The sequence below is a fragment of the Bos mutus genome, chromosome 5 (genome assembly GCF_027580195.1).
Source record: "Bos mutus isolate GX-2022 chromosome 5, NWIPB_WYAK_1.1, whole genome shotgun sequence".
Taxonomy (NCBI): Eukaryota; Metazoa; Chordata; class Mammalia; order Artiodactyla; family Bovidae; genus Bos; species Bos mutus.
In genome coordinates, this window is record NC_091621.1 from 16,352,289 (window position 1) to 16,372,123 (window position 19,835).

The 19,835-nt window shown below is 46.4% G+C and overlaps 1 protein-coding gene across 1 annotated transcript; it reads left to right on the forward strand.

Moving 5' to 3' along the window:
* Window positions 1-939: 939 nt before the first annotated feature.
* MARS1 (methionyl-tRNA synthetase 1) lies at window positions 940-19,769 on the forward strand. The gene is given in 22 exon segments (XM_005901687.3): window positions 940-1,162; window positions 2,157-2,247; window positions 2,393-2,471; window positions 2,550-2,684; window positions 3,029-3,104; window positions 3,347-3,519; window positions 3,689-3,795; window positions 7,568-7,684; window positions 7,824-8,027; window positions 8,753-8,954; window positions 11,059-11,133; window positions 15,413-15,583; window positions 15,756-15,851; window positions 16,212-16,329; window positions 16,688-16,810; window positions 16,813-16,900; window positions 17,606-17,737; window positions 17,845-17,949; window positions 18,041-18,227; window positions 19,073-19,144; window positions 19,371-19,457; window positions 19,552-19,769. Coding segments are annotated over 22 exon segments (2,694 nt in total). The 5' UTR covers window positions 940-1,053; the 3' UTR covers window positions 19,699-19,769.
* Window positions 19,770-19,835: the final 66 nt, after the last annotated feature.

The window sequence follows — 19,835 nt, forward strand, 5'->3', positions numbered from 1 at the left end:
GTAGGCTGCAGTCCATGGGGTCGCACAGAGTCGGACACGACTGAAGCGACTTAGCAGCAGCAGCAACGTTAAGTTCGGAGAAGGCAATGGCACCCCACTCCAGTACTCTTGCTTGGAAAATCCCATGGACGGAGGAGCCTGGCTGCAGTCCATGGGGTCGCTAAGAGTCAGACACGACTGAGCGACTTCACTTTCACCTTTCACTTTCATGCATTGGAGAAGGAAATGGCAACCCACTCCAGTGTTCTTGCCTGGAGAATCCCAGGGTTGGCGGAGCCTTGCGGGCTGCCATCTCTGGGGTCGCACAGAGTTGGACACGACTGAAGCGACTTAGCAGCAGCAACGTTAAGTTAGTGTCCCTAACGTAAGTAATTCAGACACGACTGAGTGACTAAGCACATAGTGAAGTCGCTCAGTCGTGTCCGACTCTTTGCGACCCCGTGGAGTGTAGCCTACCAGGCTTCTCCGTCCATGGGATTCTCCAGGCAAGAATACTGGAGTGGGTTACCATTTCCTTCTCCAGGGGATCTTCCCTACCTAGGGATCGAACCCGGGTCTCCCGCATTGGAGGCAGACGCTTTAACTTCTGAGCCACCAGGGAAGCCCTAAGCACACAGCACAACATTAAGTTTATCATAACTCTCAACTCTAGAACTCTGATTCTTATGGACTCGAATCTAGAGTAAGCCATTGCGAGTTGCCTCTGTCATGACAGCGCCACTTCAGCAAGAAAGTGGGGCCCTCGGTTTCCGTCACCGGCTTCTGGCTGCTTTAGAGGATTAAAGTGCGCTGGGCCCTACACGTTAAGGTCTTCTCCGGTCCTCCCATCAATAATGTGTCGCTCTGGCACCGCATCTAAGGCCTCTCCATCTCTATGACACTCCTTTCCTGTTTTCTAGTGTTGCATGATGGGAGAAACAGTCAGCTTTCCGGGAGCCAGGCCAGGGGGACGGCTTCATTCGGGACTCCATTTCCCGGCGTGCCTCGCGGCGGTCGGTCCGCCCTCTGGCGGGAGACCGGTTCCGGTTGCATCAGCGTGGGGTCCACGGCGAAATGAGGTTGTTCGTGAGTGAGGGCGCTCCGGGGAGTCTGCCTGTGCTGGCCGCGGCCGGGAGGGCCCAGGGCAGAGCGGAGCTGCTCATCAGCACTGTAGGCCCAGAAGGTAGTCGAGCTGGCGCTAGTGGGCGGTGGATGAGACGGGCGGGACTGGAACACGCAGACAACGACCCCACAGTTGTCTTCGCCAACATTCCAGGCCCCAACACCACGCACTCCCGTCAATTTCCTCCCACGTTATCCTTCAGCACCCCATACCTTCTTCCCTCCCAGTGACATCTTTCATCAGTCACTTCCCTTAATTAGCCTCAGTGTACCCTTCTCTAATTTCTGGTCTCCCCTCCTTCCTCTCTCAGGACCTTGTCTCACTCCGGTGAACCTCCTTCCCCTCTCCAACCTCCCATACCTACTAGGTACCCTCCCCACACGTCATTCATATGATAACCCCCAGGTTTTCTTAGGAAACCCTACTTTTCTCTCCTAAACACACAGACACACATGCTCCCTTCGGTTTACCTCTTCTCATTCCCAGCTATCTGTTTGTGTGACTCCTAAGCGGTTCTCTTGTCAGTTCTCCCAGGGTAGCTCAGATCATTTTCAGATATTCTTGTGCTCAGTCTCTCAGTTGTGTCCGGCTCTTTGTGACCCTATGGATTGTAGCCCGCCAGGCTCCTCTGTCCATGGGATTTTGTAGTCAAGGATACTGGGGTGGGGCCATTTCCTTCTCCTGACGCAGGGATCGAACTCGTGTCTCCTGCATTGGCATGTGGATTCTTTAGCACTGAGCCACCTGGGAAAACATCAGATATCCTGGTTATCTTCAGCTGTTCCAGTTCTTGGCTGCAGCACTACCCCAGTACCACCACATCCTCTCTGCAGTCCCCATCTGTTTCAGCTGAACACCTGCTTGTCTCTCCAGCTCATTCTGGACCCACCCCCTTTCAGAGGTCTTATCCTGGACCCTCTCCTGGTGACTGCCCATCTCCCCCACACCCCCCTCTGCCCTCCTAGTACCCCCCCCACGACTGTGAAGATGTCCTTTTAAGTTGACATAGTATTTCTTGTCTCTCTTTTTCACCCATCTTCCTCCCCTGTGTCAGAGTGTGTGGTCCCATTCCTGACCCGGCCTAAGGTCCCTGTCTTGCAGCTGGATAGTGGCAACTACCTCTTCTCCACCAGTGCAATCTGTCGGTCAGTATTGGTCCTTGATGCAGGGAGGTGGCTGAATAAAATCGGGTTACTGTCCTCTGTGTGGCCTTATTTACAACTGGCGTGAGAAATGGACTCGACCAACGAGCCCCTTTAATTCTCCCTCTGTTGCTCTCTCCCTGGGTAGATACTTCTTTCTGTTATCTGGCTGGGAGCAAGATGACCTCACCAACCAGTGGCTGGAATGGGAAGCAACCGAGCTGCAGGTGGGACTGAGATGTGGGGGTTGGCAGGCAGATTGTTGCTCTGCACGGCCGTCCTGACCCGTGTCTCCTGTGTTTCAGCCAGCTTTGTCCGCTGCCCTGTACTATTTAGTGGTCCAAGGGAAGAAGGGAGAAGATGTTCTTGGCCCAGTTCGGAGAGCCCTGACGCATATTGACCACAGCTTGAGTCGTCGGAGCTGTCCGTTCCTGGCTGGGGTGAGTTGGGCCTTGAAATCAGGGTTGGGAAAAGCTGTATGGTATAAGAATTAAGGAGGAAGACTGTATTCAAAGTTCAACCCCTCCCCCCTCAACTGCCCCTTACTGGCAGTGTAACCTTTAAAACTCATAACCTCTTTAATGTTCATTGTTTCTCGTCTTTGAAGTGGGAGTGATGTTAGTACCCTTCTCAGTGGGTTATTGTGAGAATTGAGATAATTTAAAATGCTTAACACAGTGCTTGATACTTAATAAGTGTTTAGGAAATGTACAGTATTATTATATCCATGGGAAGAAACTGAGTGTCTCACCTGTGTACTTTTTCTTTTTGTTTCTCAACAAAGGAGACAGAATCTCTAGCTGATATTGTTTTGTGGGGAGCGCTCTACCCGTTACTCCAAGACCCATCCTATCTCCCTGGTGAGAACTGTGCATATCACTTCCCCACCAGCCTGAGGAACTTGGTGTGGGGGTTACAGAGTGGGTAGTAGACTATTGAGGACCTATTCTTAGCTGTAACTTGACAGGGCAACTATAGCAGAAAGACAGCTGAGGGAATTGGGAAAGGCAGCTAGAGAAACTTCATAAAGAAGGGGAGGAGGTCCCCTTCCAGCTACCGATTCTAGGTCTTGTTGATTGTTTCCTTTCTCCCATGCCCACAGAGGAGCTGGGTGCCCTGCACAGCTGGTTCCAGACACTGAGTTCTCAGGAGCCATGTCAGCGAGCTGCAGAGACTGTGCTGAAGCAGCAGGGTGTCCTGGCCCTCCGGCCCTACCTCCAGAAGCAGCCCCAGCCCAGCTCCCTTGAGGGCAGGCTTGTCAGCAATGAGCCTGAGGTTTGGAACAAAGAAGAGGGGTACCCACACAGCCGCAGTGCCTGAGGTGGCGGGGGTGGCTTGGAGAGAGAGTTTGAGCACAGCTGTTAACTATGTCAGTTCTTGGAGAGAATTTCCTTACTCTGTGTGCCCTTCTTACCTGGTGAGGGATACTGTCCACTCTTCATAGGAGGAGGAACTGGCTACTCTGTCTGAGGAGGAGATTGCCGTGGCTGTAGCTGCTTGGGAGAAGGGCCTGGAAAGCTTGCCCCCTCTTCGGCCGCAGCAGAATCCAGTGTGAGTAGGCACAGACTGAGTGGGGCTTGGTTTCTTATGTGGAAATTGTTGATAGAGCCAGTTCCTGCCTGTTTAATCCCCATCGCTGACCTTTCTGTAATTCTCTATCCTCTTAATCTCTTGGCTAATATTTTGGACATACTGTCCCTCAGTTCCCCCCCACACCTGTGTTTTCAGTTACTTTCTACCTACTGATTGTACCTTAGTCTGTTTTTCCCGTTCAGATCGTTGTTCTGAGCTTTAGACATCTGTCAGACTACCTCCTTGATTCTCCACCTCCACTGGCATTGCAAACTCATCATGTCCAAAACCAAATCTCTTACCTTCCCTGCCAGCTTCTCTTTCTCCTTTAGTCACTTGTCTTAGTGAATGACTCCCACCTTCCACCTAAAGATCCAGGCCAGAAATCTTGGTGTCATCTATCTGTACCATTTTCTCATCTTTCCCTGTATCATTTACTCCATTACCAGGTCATTGATTCTAACTCCTAAGGAGTCCTTGTATCCATCCCTTCTCCCTGTCCTCACTGCTGCTAACCTGGAGTGGGGCCTTGCCATCTCTTACCTTCTCCTTCCCTGCTGTCCTGTGCTCCATATTGTCACCAGATGGCTGCTTAAAACTGCTGATATTATCATCTCATCCTCCTTTTCAGAATTCTACAGATTGTTTCTTTGTGTACTTCACCTGGTCTTTCATGATCTCGCTCCTGCCTGCATGCTTAGCATCATGTTTTATCACTCTTCTGATAGCTAAGATAATATTCACACACATAGTGGGAATTTCCTGGCTGGGTCCAGTGGTTAAGACTGGTGCTTTGACTGGTGAAGGCTTGGGTTCAATCCATGGTCAGGGAGCTGTGTGGTGTGGCCAAAAAAAAAAAAGTCACACCCGTATGTAGATTTTTCCATCGAAATGAAGTATTTGTAGTTCTGAACATGTTGTTCAATAAAGATTTACGTGTCCACTCCTTGTCAGGCCCTGTGTGCTGGGAACTGGGTCTACAGAGGGGAGCAAACAGACAAGACTCTGCTGTCATGCCACTTTGAGTCTAGTGTTATAGACAGGTATTTTAAAAACTGTAAGTAGTATGAAGGAAAAAACAAGTGCTGTGAGAAAATGTCACAGGAGGTTAACTTAGAAAAAAACAACATTTGAACTAACAATTGTGGGAATTCCCTGGAAGTCCAGTGGTTAGGACTCCATGCTTTTACTGCTGAGGGCCTGGGTTCAGTCCCTGGTGGGGGAGCTAAGATGCCACAAGCTGCGCAGTACAGCCAGAGAAAAAGGAGACCTAAGACTTGCCAGATGAGTAGGAGTTACTCAGGCAAGGGTAAGTCTGGGGAAAGGCTGTCTCAGATAGAGGAAGCATCTTTATAAGGAATTTCTAAAAGGCCAGTGGCTGGAGGCTGGTTAGTCAGGGGACAGCTGGGTCAGAATGAGCTTTGAGAGGAGGCAGGCTGAGATCATATACTCACACCTTGGTGTGTTTGCTCATGCTCTTCTTGGAAGGCCTGTGTCTCCCCTACCTGCTGGACAGTTGTTCAGGAGACTGGGTCTGTCATGTCCTTCTCTGTACAGCTTGAGAGTCTTAAGTGCTTCATATTCTGGCAGCTCCCGTTGTCACATTTTATGGTAATTGTCTCTACGTGTCTGTCTCCTCACTAATCTGTAAACTTATTGAAGGTTGGGACTCTCTTTTCTTTTACATGGAGTATCTTGTAGCACAGGGTCAAGTATTTGGTAGAAAATGGTAAAATTTGAATGAGTTAGTGAAAGTTCATCTTTTATTCAATCACTCATTTTGAATATTTCTGTGAGTACCTACTGAGGATTGATTTGAAGGTAATAAAGAATAGGAGGTAGACTTTCTCAGGTGTCTATACAGGCTAACTTGTTTGAATGCATACTTAGAGGAGGAGACAGCTGGTGTTAGAGCAAATGCTAGAGCAAATGCTTTTGCTTCTGATTGAAGTGCACCCCAAAAGTCTTGAATCTGGCAAATTCCCACCCATTCTTGAGAACCCAACCCAAGTAGTTCTGCCTCTGTGGAGTCTTTATTTTTGGCTGTGTTGGCTCTTCATTGCTGCGTGTGGGTTTTCTCCAGTTGTGGTTCGTGGGTTTCTCTTGTTGCTGAGCATGGGCTCTAGACACGTGGGCTTCAGTTGTTGTGGCTTACAGGCTGTAGAGTGCAGCCTCAGTAGCTGTGGTGCATGGGCTTAGTTGCTCCTTGGCATGTAGAATCTTCCTGGACCAAGGCTGGAACCCATGTCCCCTGCACTGGCAGGTGGATTCTAAACTACTGGACCACCAGGGAAGTCCCTCTGTGGAGTCTTGGGCTGGAGATGCTCAACTTCCTTTGACCTCTGTGAGCACTTTGTACCTCTGATCGCACTGATCCCAGTCAGAAGTTATGTGATAGAATGTACCCTCCTTGAGGGCAGAACCCTGGGCATACTCACCTTTATGTCTCCACTGTAGTAAGCACACACAAGATGAGAGAGACGTTACAGAGCGACACAGAAAGGAGCACTGCAGCGTGTGTGGTACAGGTTGCTTAGGGGGTCAGGGTACAAGAATGACTGGGTGGAAGGCCGATTGTCAGTGAGGGAGGGTTTTCCTGAAGGAGCTTTCTAAGCTGGATTTCAGAGAAATTTATGGTATTCAGTCATGGGGAGAAAAGTCAATGAATGCAGGAGAGATTGGTGAGCACTTCCTGAAGAAATGAGCTGTAAAATGTTCCAGGAAGTAGATGGACCGTCTAACCAGATATACAGCATGCAGCTGGGAAAGAAGGGTGAGGTTAACACCTCTGTTAGTAGTTAACACTCTGGAGTCTCTGTTAGTAGATTCCGAGACTCGGTGAGCCTGCAGGGTGCCTACGGTTGAAGAACATGGTAATTGTTGGGAGTTGGCCGTTGTAAGTTAAGAATGGTTTGAAATAACATTGTAAATCAATTATACTTCAAGAAAAAATATTAAAACTGAAAAAAAAGAATGATTGGAAAGATGAACCCTAGTGAGGTGTTAGTGCTGGGGAGGGTGGTGGATATAGGGTGTGTTCAGCCGAGCTGTCATGGGTGACAAAGCATGGAGAGAGAAGAGCAGATTGAGTGACCTCTGGCGGCAGATTGAGTGGCATGACTAGGAATGATCCTGGGACAGTGGGGAGGAGATTATAGCTATGAAGGCAGTGGCTGGTGCCTGCTGGTTTGAGACAGGCCATGAGGAAGTGGCTGACCCATATGGGTTAGGGCGTGAAAAGTCCTGGGATATGAGAGGACTTGGGAACGCTTGTGTGTGGGTTGATGGATTGTAAGCATTTCAGGTCCTGACTAGAGGTAATGCTAACATAGCACTTGGAAAGAAGGGGAGAGGTGTTCTTGGGTGGTGTTCAAGTCCAGGGAGTTAGTGAATGATGGTTGAAGAGAGCCTGGGGAGAGTTGTCAGTACTTAGGAGGCTGGAGCCTGAGAACCAGCTGATGGAAAGGAGCACTTAGGATTATAAAGAGGGACAGAGCTCCTTGTGGGAATGAGCCTCCTTAGGAGCAGTACACGAGGCTTGCTCGCTATGGGCAGGGCCCTGTATTCGCAGCTGGAGGGATCTCATGGCTTCCGGGGAAGTTTAAGCTCCAGCAGCTTCATATGAGGAAAGACTTCGGATGGACGTGACCCTGGGCAGTAGAATAGATGCATCTGGCTGCTTCGTGCACTTTGGGTCTCTCTTGACCCTTTCATCTCCCCCTGGACTGTTCTCTTTCTTTTTCCCTACCAGGTTGCCCGTGGCTGGGGAGAGAAATGTGCTCATCACCAGCGCCCTCCCTTACGTCAACAACGTCCCCCACCTTGGAAACATCATCGGCTGTGTGCTCAGTGCCGACGTCTTTGCAAGGTGCGGCCAGCTACTGGGGGAGGGCCCCAAGGAGGCAGTGCGCCCCAAGGAAATAGGCCTCAAGTGGGGAGACTGGAAGGATCCTGGGTGCAGGGAGGGAGCTGAGATGGGGCCTCATGATCACTACATTCCTTTTCAGGTACTCCCGGCTCCGTCAGTGGAACACCCTCTACCTGTGTGGGACAGATGAGTATGGTACAGCGACAGAGACCAAGGCTATGGAGGAGGGACTAACCCCACAGGAGATCTGTGACAAGTACCATGTTATCCACGCTGACATCTACCGCTGGTTTAATATTTCGTTTGACTTTTTTGGTCGGACTACCACTCCACAGCAGACCAAGTAGGTGTCCTTTGATCAATCATAAATGGAGGGGGTGGGGGGCAGTCGGAATATTGAGGGGACAGAAAGACAGAAGGAACCAAAGTTGTTGCTCCCCCTGCCCCCAAACATCTGGGTATTGTCCTGAAATGTGATGTGTCTCAGACATTATTATGGGGAGTCGTTGTGTGCAGAAGCCTGACCAGGGCTGCAGGAGCCTCTGAGGTGGGGAAGAGACAGGACTTACGCTCACAGGAAGGATCTGCCTCGCCCCTCCCGCCTCCCTTCTCTTACAGTCTTAGGACAGCCCCTCCCACTCCTGTGTGTTTATAGCAAACATTCATTCTCTTCATTCATTCTCTGTCTGATTGTCATGCCTGTAAATACTACACAGTAGGTAGGCTGCCCGAGAGTGCTGTGCAGTTTAGCAGTTGGACTGATTTAATTTTTAGGACATATCAAAGAACTAATCAGTCCTATCCTTTTGGAGATTTTTGTTAACAAAGAATACAAAACAGATAAATCTGTATTTGACCAAAGTAAATTCTAGAGTGATGAAGAAAGAGATCATGTGGGGAGTTGTGAGGGGTCTGGGCTCATCAGTAAACTCCCTACAGATGACTAGAGGGCCTCTCCCTGATTTCTTTGGCACTTGGACTGGGTGAGTTTGGGTCCTAGGTGGAGTGGCAGGAAGGAAGGGTGCATTGCTTCCTCTGACTTCCCTGGTCCCTTCCACATCTCGTCAGAATTACCCAGGACATCTTCCAGCGGCTGTTGGCCCGAGGTTTTGTGCTGCAAGATACTGTGGAGCAACTGCGGTGTGAGCACTGTGCCCGCTTCCTGGCTGACCGCTTTGTGGAGGGTGTGTGTCCCTTCTGTGGCTACGAGGAAGCCCGGGGTGACCAGTGTGACAAGTGTGGCAAGCTCATCAATGCCATTGAGCTCAAGGTAAGAGGAGGGTCTCCTGGGAGCCTAGAAGGAGAGAGTGTCTAGTTTTAAGGGACTGTCACTTAGAATGTTTTTTAAATGAAGTATAGTTGATTTATAATGTTATATAAATTTCTGCTGTACAGCAGAGTGATTCAGTTATACATATATATGCATTCTTTTTTATATTCTTTTCCATTGTGGTTTATCCCAGGACATTGAACATGGTTCCCTGTGCCATACAGTAGGACCTTATTGTCCATAGGATTTTTTTTTTTTTTTAATTTTTATTGTTTTGGCATGTGAGATCTTAGTTCCCTGACCAGGGATTGAACCTGTGCCCTCTGCGTTGGGAGCATCCAGTTTTAACCACCTGACTACCAAGGAAGTCCCTCCATAGGATTTTTGATTTAGCATTCAAGACCTTTCACCAGTGGCTCTTTTTACTCTAGTCTTAGCAACTGATCACTCATACTGAGCATTTACTATGTGCTTGGCATTGTGCTGGGAAATAGATAAGTTGAATTCATACTTTCCTACCTTTTCTCCTGCTTCACACCAGCTGTTCTGCGCTTGTTTAGTTCTTCCTTTCTTCCATAAATACCACCTTTCTTCTACTCCATGTTTATTCATTTGGTAGTTGTTCATTTATTCAACAAACTTTTTTGAGTCTTTACAGTAGCGTTGTCATAGTTCTGGTTATTGACATTGTAGCAATGAACAAGACAGATTTTTATCTAGTGCCAGAGAAGACCAGCACTAAAGATAGAATGTAGTTGCTGTAAGCTTCCAGGAAGATGTAACAGAGTGACTTCTGGGGGGAAGAGTTGAGCTGGGTGATTAGGGAAGTCCTCTTAGAAGGTAACATTTGAACTGAGTGTTTAACTGAAGAATGAGAAGGAGCCAGGAGGCGATAAGTGGGATGAAGAGTATTCTAAGCAGAAGGACCAGGAAATGCAAAGACCCAAGGCAGCAGAGCAATGAAAAGGGGAATTGAAAAGACCAGTGTGGCTCACGGTGGGTGGGGGTGGAGAGGTGGTGGTGGGTTGAGATGAGGTCAAAGACGTAGGCAGTGACCAGATTTCCGGGCACAGTTAGCCCTCTTGGAGTGGAATGGCAGGCTGCTCTGTGGATAATGGGTGGGAGGGAAGCAAGGGAGAAAGCGGGGAAACCAGTTTGGAGGCCAGAGTGGCGGTAGCTCAGAAATGGAGTGATGGTAGCTTGGACTAGGTTAATAGCAGGGGGAATGAGGGGGCAGGGAAGGATTTGAGATATGTTTTGGAGGCAGACTCTGTGGAACTGGACAGACTAGAATTTGAGGTGATAGATAAGTCAAGAGAATGGAGACTTTACGTTTTTGGCTTGAGCAGCTTGGGTGGCTGGTAGCACCATCTACAGACACGGGCAAGACTACTTGAATTGCTTTCTGGTAGAGTATGGTGACGCTGTTTGGATTTGTTAAGTTGGAGATGCTTCCTTAGACATCCAGGGAGGGATGTTAGGTAGGCAGTTGATACAGGCACGTGGAGTTCGGGAGAGAGATCCTGAGAGAGTTATAATTTCTCACCTTCAAAAACCCAGATCAAAACTCACTTGCAGGCTTTCATTGACTTGCCCCACCCAACTGTTACTCCTTTAGCTGTCATACTTCATTGTTTGTACAGTCATGTCGTGTCATGCAGATAAGTATTTCTCGACATTTTGCCATGTGAAGGCCCGCGCTTGTTTTTCATGCAAGCCCGCTCTCTCTGCTTGAGCGTAACTTCCTCAAGTGTCTTCTCTTGGTCGCTCTTTTCACTCCTCACACAGCTGTAGGGCTGTCTAGCCTGGGTCTATTTAGCCTGTGCTCCAGAGAATGCATTTTTCCTGTTCTTGGGAATGAAAGGACACAGACGTGAAACTCTGTAGCAAAAGTTGTGCCCTGCAGACCTGAGTCTCCAAGCTCAGAACCGGCCCAAGTAAGTAGTTCTTACTTGGTGGGGTGTGAGAATGGGGTGAAGTGTGGTGGCAGACAGGGGACCTCATCTCTCTGTGCCTCTCTCCTCACCTGGACAGCTCCTGGCCTGTAGCCTGATTCCAACTGCCCTGCCCTGGGTCACCCCTTCTCTTGAATTTCCCTTCACAGAAGCCTCAGTGTAAAGTCTGCCGGTCGTGCCCTGTGGTGAAATCCTCTCAGCACCTGTTTCTGGACCTGCCTAAGGTGAGTGGGCCTTTCCCTCAAGCCAGTCTGCACAGCCTCTCCTGCACCCTCTGCCTCAGCGACAGGCAGAGACAAATGTATACCAAATCACTCTCCCATGTTTTTAATTTCCATTTTAAAATCACGCATGCTTAATGTAAAAAGATGTAACAGGAAAAGAGCACAGAGTGAAAGGCCAGGCCCATCTGCCAAGAGGTAGTTTTTGCTGCTCATTTTCCTCTGTAGCACTTGCATGTGAACGTTTTATTTTTATTTTTGTGATTATTATTATTTTTTAATCAATTTATTTCTGGCTGCACTGGGTCACTGCAGTCTGGCTTTCTCTGGTTGTGAATGGGAGCTACTTTCTGGTTGTGGTGTGCTGAATGAAAGTATTTTTATGCCTTTTGTCTTTTCCTTAATGTAAATTAGATCATGGCATTCATATTACTCTGCAGTCTACTTTCTTTTACTTCACAATTTGTCTTGACCAATTTTTCACTTTAGTGGATCTGTCTTTTTTTTCGTTTTATTTGTTTTAAAAAGTTTTGGCCATACCCTGTGGCATGTGGGACTTTAGTTCCCTGACCAGGGATCAAACCTGCACCCCTTGCATTAGAAACTGGAGTCTTAACCACTGGACTACCAGGGAGGTTCCTATTTATTTTTTAAAAATATTTATTTGGCTGCGCTGGGTCATAGGTTTTAGTTGCACCCCACTCAGGATCTTCTGTTTTAGTTGCAGCTTGAGGGATCTAGTTCCCTGACCAGGGCCATCTGTATTGGAAGCTCAGAGTGTTAGCCACTGGACCACGAGGGAAGTCCCTTTTTTTTCCTTTTAAACTTTTATTTGGAGATGATATCAAACTTGCAGAAAGAGTTGTGGGAATAAGCATTTCCTAGAACAAAGAACCTTGTGTTCTTTACCCACAAGAACCTCATGTACCCATTACCCAGATTCACTGGCAGTTAAGATTCTGCTCCATTTGCCTTAGCATATTCTCTGTCTCATACATGTATGTATATGTACTTATAGATTCTCTTTATTCTTAAATGCTTCATTGTATGTTTTCTAAGAAAAAAGACATGTTCCTGCATAACCACAGTATGGTTAACAGCTTAAAGAAATTTAACAATAATATAGTTGTGTGATCTACCATCCATATTCCATTTTTGTCAGTTATTCCAATAATATGCTTTCTAGCATGTTTTTTCCTGTAGTGCTGAATCTGGCTCTGACTAATGTATTTAGTTTTTCTGTCCTTTAGTTTCCCTTAATCTGAAACGGTTCCTCAGCCTTTATCTTTTATGATATTAACAGTTTTTAAGAATATAGACCTTGATCCCCCTTTCAAAACAGAATATTCTTCATTTTGCATTTATTGACTGTTTTCTTCATGATTAGATTCAGATTATGCATCCTCAGTTGGAATATTGCATAGATGATACCGTGTTCTTTCCGGAGGCATGTGGTGGCCATTTCCCCCTTATCAGTGACGTAAATTTTGTTCAGTCAAGATGTTACTAGGCTTCTCCACTGTGTAATTAATATTTCACCCCTTGCAACTTAAAAGCAGTATGTGGAAATGCACATTTAAGACCATGCAAGTATCTTGATCTTCATTGAAAGGGTTCCTCTGAATTTAGCATCCGTTTATTTAACCATTTTTACCTGACCAGGTTTTTATTAAGATTTGCCAACTCTCCCACTCTCTCCACACTTACCCTTCTCCGTCATTCATTTATTTATCTACTTACCATCAGTGTTGACTCATGGATTCCAATTTTTTTCAATGGTTTATAACTGATTCCTGTCCTAAATATTGTTGATGTTCTAATTGTTCCTTATTTGGCCAACGGGAGCCTCAGGGTGGTTTCTCTGGGCGTTTCTGAGGTCTCCTATCATTTTTAAGCACTTATTTTCTAGCATAGCAGGATATTCTAGATTCATCTTGTTCCATCCTGGGATCCAACCATTTCTCCACCAAGCTGTGGTTTTTTTTTTTTTTTTTAAATAGGGAACAGCATTAGAGGCCAAGTTTTGTGTGCTCATTGCTCCTGGATGTCTTTGGTTCTCAGCTGGTTCTCAGCTCTGTGAGCAGAAAGTTAGGCATTTTATTTTAGGTTCACACTGACATTCCATTCCAGTCCAGCCCCTTGGAGTTCTTCTTCACTTGCCCTCATCCCATATTTTTTATCTCCCTTCTTCCACACAGTAAGTACTCTGGTTTCCAGCAACATTATTTACTCATTTATTTGATCCTACAGTACACCTAAAAATAATTTCAGAATTGCTTCACCCATACTGCTACCAAAAAACCTACTAAGGTGAGTTTAGGGTTAGTTTGCAGTCCTGCTCCTTCCCCTACAACTGAGGGTATGTAATCAAATGTGTTCAACATCGTCTTGGCTCAGTTTTTTCCCCCTTTCAGTGTGATTATGTTACTGAAATAAGCCAATCATTTAGGTTCATTTGCTTCTAGTTTTTTTTTCTCTCCTCATACTTGTTTTTTGAAAATATAGAACGTTAGTATGCTTCTAAATCAAAACCCTGAGAAACCTGCCGTGCTGCAGTCTGCGAGGTCACAAAGAGTTGGATACGACTTGGCGACTGAACAACAGAATACTCAGAGAAGGGTCCTTCCCCTCCTGTCCGTGCTGCCTTGTTCTCCTGTCTCCTGTAGGCGATTGGTTTTGTTTTCTGATTTAGTCTTAGTGTGTTTATTTTTGTAAAGATAAGCTTTTATATATATATATAAAACATTTGATATATATATAAAGATGAGCTGATGAATGTATGTATACATACGTATCTATTTTTTCTTATACAAAATATAGCATACTATACATACTATTTTGCATTTTATATTTTTCACCTAACAGTATGTTCTAGAAATCATTCTGTATCAGGACTACTCCATACATGTCAGCTCATAAAGATCATTCTTACTCAGTCTTGTTTTGTTTTTGTTTTTGTTTTGGCAGCATGCAGGGACCTTAGTTCCCTGACCAGCCGTCAAACCCGTGTTCCCTGTGGTGGAAGAGTGCAGCCCTAATCACTTGGTCACCACGGAATTCACTGTTTTTTCCTTTAAATTTTTATTTATTTATATTTTGGCTGTGGTGGGTCTCCATTGCTATGTGAAGGCTTTTTCTGGTTTTGGCAAGTGGGGGCTACTCTTCTTGTGGTGCTCAGGCTTCTCATTGCTGTTGCTTGTCTTGTTGCGGAGCACAGGCTCTAAGCATGTGGCACACAGGCTTAGCTGCTCCACGGCATGTGGAATCTTCCCGGACCAGGGACTGAACCTGTGTCCCTTGCATTGCACGGTGTATCGTTAACCACTGGACCACCAAGGAAGCCCTGTTACTTAAACAGTTGCATAGTACTTCATTCTGTGTGGGTACCATAGTTTATTTAACCAATTTTTTGTGTTCATCATTCAGGTAGTTTCCAGTATTGTGCAGTTAAAAATACTGTCGCAGTGAATAACCTTGTGCATATGTATTTTTGTATTGTGGGAAGTCTGTCTTCAGGATAAATTCCTTAAGGGATCACTTGCTGTGTCCAGAATAAATGTGTATGTAGTTTATGGCCTGATTTTTCTCAGTAGGTATTGTTCAGTTTTACCTCCCTCCTAGTAGAGTGTGCACCTGTTTGCCACAGCCTCACCAGGACAGTGTGTTGTTAGGCTGCTGGTGCTGTGGTGTTTCTGTGGATGAATCATGTGAACCATTCCTTATGAAAGGTTTATCTTTGTTTTTCTGCTTACAAAAGCGATAAACACTTGTTTTTAAAATTTCAGAATGAAATAGATGGTGTAAAAGTGGATGTTCCCCCTAATCTCATTGAGAATAAAGTACTAAGATATATTTTTTGGGATTATGTTAATCCGTGTATTACGATTACTTATTTTTATAATGATAGGATTATATCTTATATTACTATTTTGAAGTTTGCTTTAGTTAATCTATTTCTGAGATCTTTACATACTTTTTAAAAGCCTTAATAAGTATTTCATTGGTTGATAAACCATAGTTCTTTAAATTCTACTGAACCAAATGAATTAGTTTTAATTTTTGGTGTGATGAGCGGTGCAGTTCTCTTATAAATACATCTATACACACTTATGTGAAAATTTCTGTTGAAAAAAATCCCAAGTAGAATTGCTATGGCAAAGTCATGAATCCTTAATTTTAATTATATATCAATAAATGACTCCAAAAAGCTTGTATGTATTTATCCTTATGCTGACCACACATGCAGCTGTCACAAACCAGCTCTGTGCTTCTCTGCTATCAGCTGGCAGCGCGGGTGGAGGAGTGGTTGGAGAAGACATTGCCTGGCAGTGACTGGACTGCCAACGCCCGGTTCATCATTCGTTCTTGGCTTCGAGATGGCCTCAAGCCCCGCTGTATAACCCGAGACCTCAAGTGGGGAACCCCTGTGCCCTTAGAAGGTTTTGAGGACAAGGTAAAAAACCCTGTGCTTTATTCAGATCTTGTATGATTCAGCTTTGGGGTTGAAACCCTGGGCGAGCAGAACAGACCACTGGTTATGCCTTGTTTCAATCTGAGACTCTGGGTCGGCAGGGGTTTCCGGTGTGCTTGCATTCAACCGTGTCCCCTCCCTCCTGGCCCTCCAGGTGTTCTATGTCTGGTTTGATGCCACCATTGGCTATCTGTCCATCACAGCCAACTACACAGACCAATGGGAGAAGTGGTGGAAGAACCCAGAACAAGTGAGTAGTTCTTGGTTAGCCTGTCCATGGGGCTTCCCAGGTAGCACAGTGGTGAAGAATTCTGCCAATGAAGGAGATGTAGGAGATGTGGGTTTGATCCCTAGGCTGGGAAGATCCCCTGGAGGAGAATATAGCAACCCATTCCAGTATTCTTGCCTGGAAAATGCCATGGACAGGGGAGCCTGGCAGGCCGTAATCCCTGGGGTCACAGAGAGTTGGACACAACCGAGCATGCACACTTGTACCCACTGCCTGTGAGAAGGGTGAATGTGTAGCGGGGTGGTTAGGATTGGGTACCTGATCTTTCTTAGGCCTTTGAAGAGGCTCTCAGGAGCTCTGTCTCCCAATTATATTTCATAGGTGAACCTGTATCAGTTCATGGCCAAGGACAATGTTCCCTTCCATGGCATAGTCTTTCCTTCTTCAGCCCTAGGAGCTGAGGACAACTACACCTTGGTCAGCCACCTCATTGCTACAGGTACCCTGGGAGACTGAAGATGGGGGTGTTCCTAGGGAGTGAGGACCAAGGCAGTGCTTGGAAATTCCTGGAGAGGTGCTAGGTCTTGAGTTAGGAGTTGAGGTGAAATAGGAAACAGTTAGAACATGGACGCTCAACCCAGAAAAAGGAAACAAGGACCTGAAGAGAGCAGAAGTTCAGAGCTAAATTTTGTAATGGGTGGAAGTAAAGGGGAAAAGATCACATTGGAGAGGAATCATCTCCCAAGTTCTATGCAGGCCAGCTACTCTAGAGCTGAGGTTGAGAAAAGAAGAGTTAGTGGGTCAGGGACGAAGGACATGATTTGAACAGATGGTTGGCATTCTCCTTCTCTGTCCAGAGTATCTGAATTACGAGGATGGGAAATTCTCTAAGAGCCGGGGTGTGGGAGTGTTTGGGGACATGGCCCAGGACACAGGGATCCCTGCTGACATCTGGCGCTTCTATCTGCTGTACATTCGGCCTGAGGGCAGGACAGTGCCTTCTCCTGGACAGACATGTTGTTCAAGAATAATTCCGAGCTGCTTAACAACCTGGGCAACTTCATCAACAGGTGGGATCTGGTGAGGGGTGAGAGGCAGCAGATAGCTGGGAGTGGCGGGGGGAGCGGCTTGTAAGGGGGGAAGTTAGTTGTGGAGATGTGATTTAGCAGAGTTCGTCACAAAGTGAATTTTTGCTAATTATTTTATTAACGTTATTAGAAGTGTGTCCTTTCCTAGTGCAAGTTCACTCGCAGGCCACTTAAAAGTTTGACCGAAAAAGGGTTTTTTTAGCACAGGGGTAGGAGATTGGAGTTTTATCACTTCAGTCTCACTTTCCATTATTAGTCCCTATCTCAGCTATTCTGCAATCTAAAGAAATAATCTCTGTGGCTACCCACCCTTTCAGATTTGGTTATTAACCACCATGATCAGGTAGGTAGTCTCTGCAAGAGGATGTATTTGTTAGATATCAGTTAATGTATATATTTCAGCTTGATCATTTCAAGTTACTGACTTCTGAAAAACAAAAGGTTACTGAAAACCTTACATGAGGGATATGTTTCCTTTATATGACGGGTATCTGTGTGTAAAGTATGTCTGTCACGTGCAGACATTTTCTTAGGGGAGAGAGAAAATAAGTTTTGCTTTCCAGCTTGAGGGAGCCAGGTGGCTTCAGTTCTGAGAAAATGTAAAATTGTGAAAACCGTGTCCAATTTTCTGTAAGGAGACTGGGCAGTAACTCTTCTTCTCTCTCTTCCTTCCCTACTCCCATCCAGAGCTGGGATGTTTGTGTCCAAGTTTTTTGGGGGTTTTGTGCCTGAGATGGTGCTCACCTCTGATGATCAGCGCCTGCTGACCCATATCACCCTGGAGCTCCAGCACTACCACCAGCTGCTAGAGAAGGTTCGGTAAGTATCTACACCTCTGTCTCAACTCCGTGATCTGCTGGCATGTTAACAACCCCATACTGGTACCCCCAGGACCTTACACCTTGGCCTGCATCCTTCCTTCCCAGGATCCGGGATGCCTTACGTAGCATCCTCACCATCTCTCGCCATGGCAACCAGTACATTCAGGTGAACGAGCCCTGGAAGCGGATTAAAGGTGGCGAAGCTGACAGGTGGGTAAGAAGGTAGGGTTGGCTACAGAAATAAAGTGACTGGTTGGATGTGTCCTCTTGGAGGTCTGGACTAGTATTTTTTCTTCCCCAGGCAGCGGGCAGGGACAGTGACAGGCTTGGCCGTGAATATAGCTGCCTTGCTGTCCGTCATGCTCCAGCCTTACATGCCTACAGTTAGTGCCACCATCCAAGCCCAGCTGCAGCTCCCACCTCCAGCCTGCAGTATCCTGCCCACAAACTTCCTATGCACCTTACCAGCAGGACACCAGATTGGCACGGTAGGTCTGAGAGTTGAAGAGCCAGCCTCTTTCAGAATTTCTTTTGAAAAAATTATTCATTTATTGGCTACATTGAGTCTTTGTTGCCACACACGGGCTTCCTCTAGTTGAGGCAAGTGGAGCTACTCTCGAGTTGTGGTGCACAGGCTTCTCGTGGTGGTGGTTTGTCTCGTTGGCTCTAGGCACATGGGCTCAGTAGTTGTTGTGTATGGGCTTAGTTGTCCCAGGGCATGTGGGATCTTCCCAGACCAGGGATTGAACCTGCATGCCCTGTGTTGGAAGCATGGAGTCATAACCCCTAGACCACTAGGGAAGTCCTTCAAAATTTCTACCTTGCCATGCAGCCTTTGGAGGAGGGCTCAGGGAAGAACTTACTCTGGGTGTGACACTCTCATAGCTGTTCTCACAACCCATTCCACCCTCACCTCCACTCTGCACTTTAGGCTTGTTTCTGATATAAAGCCCTTGGTATTGGTTTACAAGCCCAATATTTTCTTTAGTCCATATATCCTCACTGTCCTTCGTGCCAGAACCCAGGGGGCAGGGAAAATACAGGGTAGCCACTTTCTGAAGACAAGGTGATAAAAATATGTACGTACTCCTCTAAGGTTTTGCATCAACCTAGCATTATTAAATAGCCCAAGTAATCTTTGATCCTAATGAATGCCAGTGCTTTTTCTGAATTCTTTACTGAAGTCAGCATGTATTTTGCTCAGTGGTACACTCAACCTTTCTTTTGGAAACTTGAGTTCCTAAATGTCAGAAGCTGGCGTGGAGAGGCCCTCTTTATAGTCAAATAAGAATTTATACCCCATCAGTGGATGATTCTGGAATTTTTTTCACAGGTCAGTCCCTTGTTCCAAAAATTGGAAAATGACCAGATTGAAAGTCTGAAGCAGCGCTTCAGTGGGGGCCAGGTGAGAAATCTAAAGACTGCCTCACCCACCAACAGTCCTCCATGTCCCTCAGTAGCCCTCACTCATCTCTTTTGGCCCTGCTGCTTCCTCACTTAGTTTTTCTTTCCTGTCTTAGCTAGAAGAGTCCTTGGCATTAAAGGTAATCACTTGCCCCTGCAATCTTATGTCAAACCTGAAGTCAGATGTTTATGGTAGCAGGTGCTAACTCTGTCCTGTTGTTCTCAAGGCAAAAGCATCCCCCAAGACAGCAGCTGGACTGACAACAGCTGGACCGCAGCAGATCCAAGCACTGACAGAGGAAGTGACCAAGCAGGTGTGGGGCTGAAGCCCTACGGGAAGCTGGCAAAGCTGAATCCTAAATAGGTCCTTTCTGGTCTCACTTATTCCCCCACCCCCTCTCTTCTCAGGGCAATATTGTCCGAGAATTGAAGGCACAGAAGGCAGACAAGAACCAGATTGCTGCAGAGGTGGCTAAACTCTTGGATCTGAAGAAACAGTTGGCTCTAGCTGAGGGGAAACCCCTGGAAACCTCTAAAGGCAAGAAGAAAAAGTGAAAGTGAGAACTTATCATAGAAAGTCACTTTAATGGATATGGACAATAATAAATAAATGTACAATCTATATACACGCTAAGACCCTTTTCTATCGTCGACTCTAAGCTTCTCCCCTGCTGAATCGATGGTGGTTGGGT